Source organism: Talpa europaea (genome assembly GCF_964194135.1).
Source record: "Talpa europaea genome assembly, chromosome: 3".
NCBI lineage: Eukaryota > Metazoa > Chordata > Mammalia > Eulipotyphla > Talpidae > Talpa > Talpa europaea.
The window spans coordinates 21,658,895-21,667,542 of NC_140069.1; the positions used below are offsets into that span (position 1 = coordinate 21,658,895).

The 8,648-nt window shown below is 36.5% G+C and overlaps 1 protein-coding gene across 1 annotated transcript in view; it reads right to left on the reverse strand.

Annotated features, from left to right (window-relative positions):
* Nucleotides 1–7,158, reverse strand: part of TRHR (thyrotropin releasing hormone receptor) — a gene marked incomplete at its 3' end in the record, with an annotated part of 28,155 nt that extends 20,997 nt beyond the window's left edge. The window contains exon 1 of the mRNA XM_084230318.1: nucleotides 6,330–7,158. Within this exon, the coding sequence (XP_084086444.1) occupies nucleotides 6,330–7,118 (789 nt within the window). The 5' untranslated portion in view covers nucleotides 7,119–7,158. The remainder of the gene's footprint in view (nucleotides 1–6,329) is intronic.
* Nucleotides 7,159–8,648: the final 1,490 nt, after the last annotated feature.

The following is an 8,648-nucleotide window of genomic DNA, read 5'->3' on the forward strand; positions in this document are numbered from 1 at the left end:
ACAATAGTGTGATCTAGGTCAATGTGTGCAGTAGGTTGCTGAGAGTTACAGCAAATCACTAGCATTAGGTTATTTCAGTTTGGGGTTGGCTGTGTAGACTGAGAGGCACTTATAAAGGATTTCAGATTTCTGCCTTGGAAAACTAAAATATGAAAATAGATAGGTAGGTGTTTATGAGAAACAATAATGGATTTAATCTTAGATATTGGATTTGCTATACTTCCATGCTATCGAAAGATCATTTAAGTGTATGGGCCAGGAGATGTCTCTTTTAGTCTTTGTACTGGAGACTCCTAGGTGGTAGCTGGTAACTACTAGTATGGACAAAAGTATGTAGAATGACAAAGGGCAGAGCTGGTGAGACGGGGGTTAGATGTAGCAGGACAGCAATCTGGACAACTCCTTCACTGAACTATTCCCTTTCACTGCCTCTCTTCAATGATATTAGATTATTCTCTTCCTGAACATGCCTCGTTCTTTCCTATCAATGCTTTTATTTCTATAAAACTATTTTTTTTTTCTTTTCTCAGTCTCATTATTGTTGCTTATAGAAATTCTGCCTACCTTTACAAGCCTTGCTTGGTGCCCTGAACTCCATAAAGGCTTTCTCTATTCACCACCATTTTTTTTTTTTTTTCACCACCATTTTGTTTCTCCTCTAACTGGTACTGTGTCCTCTATTACAGAACATACTGTTCTGCTCAGGATTATTTGTGTACATGGCCAATGGTGAACTTTCTAAAGGTAGAGAGTATGTCTTAGCTATATAGCCTGTGGCCTCCACACCCAGAACAGTGCTAGATATTGGGGTTATGAGTGAATGTTTAATTAAATTGAGTAGGGTATTTTATATAAAATTACCTAATGCAGATTTTTGCTTAATGTTGAAGTTGATCTTGTTTTATACCTTTCACCTAATTGCCAATTCATCCTAAATGGTCTTTTAGGAGACTAGGTAGTCTGCATCTGTCTGGAACTTAAGATATATGTTTGCAGTTTGAAAAATTGACAAGAAGCTAATAAGAAATATAGTTAGCCACTTTCAAGGTTCACTGTTTTAAAGGGTTTTTTTTTTTTTGGAGATCAAATTGAAATTCTACAGCGTGCAGGTTTTTCCTTTTGTAGGCATATAGGAAAAATTTTTTTTTCTACTGGTAAAATTATGGCTCAAAGCTGCAAGTGTTCAATTGGGATAAACAATGTGTATTCATATAACCAAAGGATGCAAAGCATGAGACTACAGGGGATTTTTACTTAGTGAATTTACAGGATATGTACAAAGTCTTTTTTTATATAGGACATGAATCAGAAAATGAAGATGTCACACTTTGATGTCTATGTGCTAAGTGCCAAAAATTGAACTTTTTCCAATTTAGAGCTTTTTATACTTTTAAGGATATAGTTGAACCTGGACAACTGGAACAAATAAAATAATTAGAAATGAAAGGTTTACTTGTGAAAATATGATGAAAACAGTCCCAGTCCTATAAGATCAATCCTTGATTCAGCTACCCATGCAATATAAGAGAACCATAAATATCAGCTCTACCACCTGACATCATACCATTAGGACTTCTTTCCTTTGTGTCTTAAAGTTTTTCCTCCTTCAAGATTTTTTCTTTAAAAAGTAAATAGCACTGGAGGTAGGAGCTGGACGGGAGCAAAAAATGTAAAAGACACTTTTAAGCCTGTTCTTTATCCAAGTGTCTTCACTTTCCAAGCATATCATTTTACTGAAGATTGCCTAAGAGAAGATCAGGAGACTCTCTTGGAAGATGGCTATCACTGAGAAGGACAGGAGGAAGGGAAGGGAAAGTTGGGCAGAAAGCAAAGATGAATCTTTCCTGATGCCTCTCATATTAACAACTATGAGATATTTGTTATTCTCATTGTTTTGATGAGAAAATTGAGGTTCAAAGAAACTGACTCAGTAGCCTGTCTATTTTCTTTTACTTTGTGCTATTTTCTTTGAGAATCACAATTTCAGCAATTGGTAGAAAATCAGGATACAAAATTATCTTTACATTATGAATATAATTATGTAAAAAGATCAAGTGAAAACAAGGTAAAGGATATATCAAAATGCTAATAATTGTGGTCTTTGAGAGCTAAGTCAGGGGGTACCTTTTTTGTTATTTTCTAATTTTCTCTGTTTTTCAAAATACACACAACTACTTTTCCATGATGTAAAATAATAACAACAATAGCAGCAACAAGAGGCGTGTATTGTCTTAAAAAGGGAAATCGCTTTTGTGTTTTGGGCTACCAACATTCTCAAGTTAGGTAGAAGATGTTTACAAAACTTATAGAAACAAAGACTGGTACTTAAAAGGTTTAGTCAAATAAAAGCCATCATGAAAATTTTGTCATATATAAGCTCTCAGGGCTGTGACTTGGACTATGTTATATAATTTCCCACTAGTTACACTGTCGAAAAGAAAAATACATGAGAGTGACTCAACTGAAAATTAAAATTAAACTGGCCTAACTTTGAAAATAGTCTGCATGTTATGGAAAGCAAATATCTGAAATGAATATATTTCTCCATATTGTAATCCTTCACCAAGATAGTCAGGCATTTCTGCACCTCCAAAATACCAAAAGGTCCAATTATTCCTTAGAAACAGGCCATCAATAATTAAGATATCTTTTATACACAATGCTGAATACCCAAATTGACTGAACTGAGAGAATGGTTAGGCACAGTACAGATTGAACTGAAATCTGAAAGCATGCTAATTTAAACTCTTTTCTCAGTATTCACACAACCAATTTTGTAAAGAATAGGGTTAATCAGATAATTCCTTTGTATATACAATCCCAAGCTATTAGTCTGACTAGTTTATTTCATTGAATCTACCAAATATATAGTTATTTTCCTAAAATATAACTGAATCACTCAATAATAGGAAGAGAAAAGATTCTGGCCTCAACTTTTTGCACAAAGAGTATAAGTTAAAAATCTTCCCAAGACACATTTGTCCTTTATTTATAAATGCTCTTTTATTTCCTTTTTAATATATTTCTTTTAGGCTACACACATTTGACTTTAATAACTTAGATAGAAAGACCTGGCCCAGACAGTATTTATTAAAATGGAAATGAAATTTGCCTGAAAGAAAAAAAATGCAGAGAAAATATTAAATAAAAGTCCTTGGGTGGAGGATTTGAACTTTTTGAATATTTTAAAAAAGAACTATTTCAAAAGAGGAAACGTTTTGGACAAAATTGCCTCTGTTCCTGGCTCCATTCCAATTCCTCAGGGACACGCCATTCTTACAGACTTGGAACCTGGTTCCATATTGAATTGTCCTCTCTTCATCCTTTGTAGCTAACACGTTCATATCTCACTCTTTCTTACTTTGAAGTATCACTCTGGTTCACATCTTTAAATTCTCCTGATGAAGAATATTACTACCTCAAGTCTGAATTGCTACCCACCTTTTCCAAAATGTTTTTTCTACCACAGTCTTTCCTCCTCTTATGTCTCCTTCCCAGCTCTTTGATTTATCATCCCCAAACACTGCTTTCATCATTGCTGCTACCTTACCACACATACTCTCACACTCTTCTTGCTTCCACATGAAGTTAAAATTCCTTTCTCTGCCTGATATTTGGGATCCTCCACAGTCCTTTTTCTTTTTCTATTACATACACACACACGCACACACTCACTCACTCACTCACACAATATCACATACTTCTATTAATCCAACCTTACTTTCTACTGCTCCCCCTAAACACATCATTCATTTTAATCAACCAAGTCATTCCATACCATAAACATAAAACCCTCAACTTCTTTTTAAACCCACACCTACCATTCTTAGTCCAGTCACTTCCTGTATGTGTGAAGCGCTGTCCCTCCTAAGTTTTACTTTCCAAATGATTCCTATCCTCCTATAGCCTTCTCAAATGCCACTTTTTCCACAGTCTTCTCTAGTCCTGCTAGCACCATAATTTCCATTCTTTTCTCTGAACTCTTATCCAGTTAATCACCAAGAATGAAGTACAGGAAATATTGGTCAAATGCACTTCTGTTGATTTATGTGTCATCCTGTGTTTTTCAACCAGGGTGTTATTGACATTTTCTAACAGGGCACTTTCTGATGTGTAGGACTGCCTTGCACATTTCAGGACATTTGACATCCTTTGCTCCTGAATGCTGAGAGTGATGTTACTATGACAACCCCAAATACTCTGGATACATTTTCAAATGCCTTAATTATGAAAAAGTTCCTTAGAGTAGTTACTGTGTAATATATACATCTGTTCAACAAATAATCTGTTTTAAGTGGTGAATGTATATATTTTAAGAATCAGTCTGTTTTTCCCGTATACTTGCCAACATATTAAAAAACCAGAAAGGAGGCTGATTAACCTTAGGTATTAACTGCCATTCAATTTTAAATGTATTTCATAAGATGTTTCACCAAACCCTCACACTAACCCTTGTCTAACAAACCACATCTTTATTTTATAGATGAGGTAACCAACACATAGACAATTTTCATCCAAGATCACACAGATTGATTATAACCCTGACATTAAAGCCCAGGGTTGTTTGGAACCAAATCTTTGTTTTTTTTCCTTCTACCATACAGCCTCTAGAAAAGAGAGCCTATCTCCAAACACCTTTGAAATAATAGTGTGAACATGCTAACATAATTAGTAATTTAAAGCACATTATTAATGCTGAAAGGTACTAATGACTGTAATTGAAAGGAAGGACATTAGATTAGACAAACAAATTTTCTTAGAATTTATAAACTAGATTAAAATTGGAGTCTAGTGAATGGATTTACTCACTGACTTTCTTTCTTTGCTGTAGTCATTAACCCAAATTTGGTCTCCCATTGACATATACATATATTTTCTTTACACACTCCTATTGTATTTGTTAATGTTTATCTTGGCAGATGATCAACAGATCTCTTTAAATTTCCCCTAACCAAGTTTTGGATAACAGATGGCTAAATATGCCTCCTATTAGGTAGCACTGCCAGGCCAAAAGGAAGAGAAAGCTAAGAGCTGGTAATAATTGTTCAGTTCTTTCCTTTTTACAATAAATGTTATATAAATCAACTACTAGAGTATTTAAAATATGGTATGTTTCTTTTTAGTTATACTTCATTACCCATTTCATGCATATTTAAAACACATTTATTCAAAGTTTACTTCATTGTGTGCCTCTATATCCAATTATAATTTTTCATGTATCAGCTAATTTAGAGTTTAGGAAGTAAAAGCACAGACGATGCATACATGTTCTTTAAAAAGTTCTCTTGGTTTCTATCTATGAATACAGGAGGAATTGTACCCCCTGCAGAAAAAAAGACGAAAAGATTCAATCTGTTTGAAAGAACCACTATTGCTAATTTCAAGTTTGTTATTTTTCAGCAATGAGAATAAATGTTCACCATGAATTAACTTTGTTTAGCAAAGGAGGAGAAGGATCTGAGAGTTAAGTTCATAAGTAACTAGCAATTGTGTAAGTATGGATAAATCTTACATGATATGAAAGCATTTTGTTCCTATATTGTCAATACATCACATCTATTGTAACAAAGTTGCACTTAATTCATTAGTAAAACCACTATTCATTAGTAAAACCACATGGGCATTCAGGTGATCTGGAAGCATGAAGGGATTTTTAGTTAGGAGGAAAAACAGACATTTCAAAAATTCAATCATTCTTTGTAACAAATTGAGGTTGGCATTGGCCTTTTAATTAAAACATTTCTTGAAAACACTTTTTCAGTTTTTGCGTGCTGAGATAATTTGTGGGAGCTGGAGATGAGGATGAGAGAATCTTTTCCCATTAAGACTAAAAGTACAAATCTAGGAGCCCCTCAATTACTGTACCTCAGTTGTGAGCAAGCACAGCATGGTAAGAAAAGTTTCACAGTTGTTTGACTCATCTTTTCTTGAGCTACCTTGTCAAATCTTTGTTGTGTAATAGAATTCTTAAAGACACCCAACAGCTCTCTACAGGAGCCGGAAACGATCTAAATACTTAGATAATATTTTCCAGAGAGGCACAAACATTTTAAAGGTGGATTTCTAGAGTTTCTGTGTGCAATTCTTTATATCTCAATGGCACCTGAACTAATACCTGCTGACCTGCTGTCATTTCCCCCCATTTATTTTTAGATCTTCAGTTGCTTTAGAGATGGATTTAATATGTAAAGCAGAAGCTTACACAGTGAAACATTTGCATGATTTTATTCTGATTTTGGCACCAGTTAAGTAGGGCAAAGTTGATCCTATCTCATAAGAAACTCTACCCCACCTTTCCTCTGAGGACTTGGAGGTTCATATTTGCTTACCTGCTTCCGTGAAGATACTGTGCTATTGAAACATCTATTAGAGGCCTTTGAATTCAAATTCTTGTTCTGATGGGTAGAGTCATTTTTCCATGTCTTAGAGTTTTCTTTAGGATCTGAAGGAATAGGATTTAAGAAGAGGATCCTAGCTATGAATCCATAGAGGACGGTGGCCAGGATCATTGGCACAACATAAAAGACACCGAAATCCATTAGGTAAATAGGTGAGTAGTAATTTCTGGAGATCTTATAGCCACAGGACACCACAATAGCATCTTTGTAGGTGCTAATATTGAGATCCAGCAAGAAGAACCAGAGCATACAGTAAATGGATGTAAAAGCCCAGACAAAGATGATGATCTTTTTGGCTCTGGAAAATGTGCAGAGAAACTGGGCTTTGATGGGGTGACAGATCGCTATGTACCTCTCAATGGTAAAGGCTGTGATTGAACAAGAGGATGCATTAATACCCAGGTACTGGAGGTAAGTAATGCAGAGGCATCCCACATAGCCGTAGACCCAGGAGCCGTAGATACTGTCTGTTATGTTGGGAAGGCCCGCGGCCACCAGGACCATGAGATCAGCTATTGCCAGACTCACCAGGTAGCAGTTTGTGGGGGTCCTCATGTGCTTGGTTCTCATGACCACCAGGACCACCATGATGTTGCCTATGATGCCCAGGCCACAAATAACGAGCACAAGTAAGATGGTGACCACTTGGTATTCCAGGGTCACCACTGCTCGTGGCTGAAGCTCTGTTTGGTTGAGTTCACTTACTGTTTCATTTTCCATCTTCAGTGGCTTGAAGTTTCTCTGAAACACTTCTCAAAACATCTTCTATGCAGTGCCTTTACAACAGTGGTCCTCTCCTACCTGTGAAGAGTTAGAATCCATGTACATTCCATTTCAGATCCAGTCATATCACTAACAGATAATTTCCACTTCCTCTCCTACCTCCTATTTTTCTGCAGTAACCAGCTCATATGTACTTCTGAAAACTCCTTTTATTGCAACTCTAATGTGCAAGGGAGTAACTATTTTGACCAGCTTACTGTAAGAGGGACTAGTTTCCTCTTAATGGAAAATGATGCTTAAGAAAACAGAAAAAGCTCCCTGTTTTGAAAGACCGCCCAAAGGGAAAAACTTAATAATACCTGCAAATGGAAAAAACATATACGAAGAAATATCTTAGATGCTTCGGGAAGGTATAACCAATAGGAGAAGGGCACTGAGGCGGGGGGAAACAAGCAGCTAAGTGATAGAGATTGGTATGAATCCAGTATTTGCTGTCTTTTGCTCCCAGATCCCTTTGCTAAAAAATGTCAATTCTTTGCATATACATCTCCCCATGCCCCTGCCTACATCCTTAAGACAGAAGATATCAATACCAATAGAGATCAATTTCTTCCCTTACCTTTTCTTCTGTAGAGCTGCCTGCTTTTAGCCGTAGATGAAGCAGTAATAAGCCCAAGTTTCCAATTCTGCAGAAAATATCATCTACTTTGTTTGACAGGGAAACCACTTAGCAATGCTCAGTCTTCAGAACTGCAGTTCCTCCAAACCCTCACAGCCCTTTTCATCTGATGACAGACCATACAGCTGCAGCAGGAGCAGCAGCAAGAGCAGCGAGGCTGTCAAATCATAGAGCGTCTCCTAATGAGAACTAACTCTCCTCTCTCTCTCTCTCTCTCTCTCTCTCACACACACACACACACACACACACACACTCGAGATGCCAGTCAGCTCTCACTGATTCTTAATCTTGTGCCCCTGAAAGATTTACTTTTAAATGTACTGATGAGACAGCCCTTAGTCTGGAAGGCTGAAATCTCAAGTAAGGGTCCTGAAGCAGGTGGTATATAGTGGCTTATAGTTTAAGTTCTGCAGGAACTTCCACACCTGAGCAGCTCCGTATGATAAGACTTTGGTGGTAGCAAATCCTTCCCTGTCCCTTTGGTGGTAGCAAGTCCTTGAAGCTTGAAATAACTGTCTGCGCTGAAATCAACTCCTTTCTCTGCTTTGGAAACCTTTAGACTAGTTCTTCAATCACACAGTAAAATTGGCTCCCTCCTCTCATATTATATGAATGGAAAATGAGTTAAAATTAATTTTGTTCCATTTCAGCTGCAATTTTCTGAGGCTTATAAAAATTATTTAAAAAAAAAAACAATTTGAGCTAAAAACATTAATTTAAACCTGCTTATGATCTGCTAACTTTGGTTTTCAACTTTGTCTCTGTATCACATCATAGAATATCCCCACTGCTCTGGGTCCCTCATCCCCTCTCTCATCTTCTGCACCACCAACCACATGACCCATCCA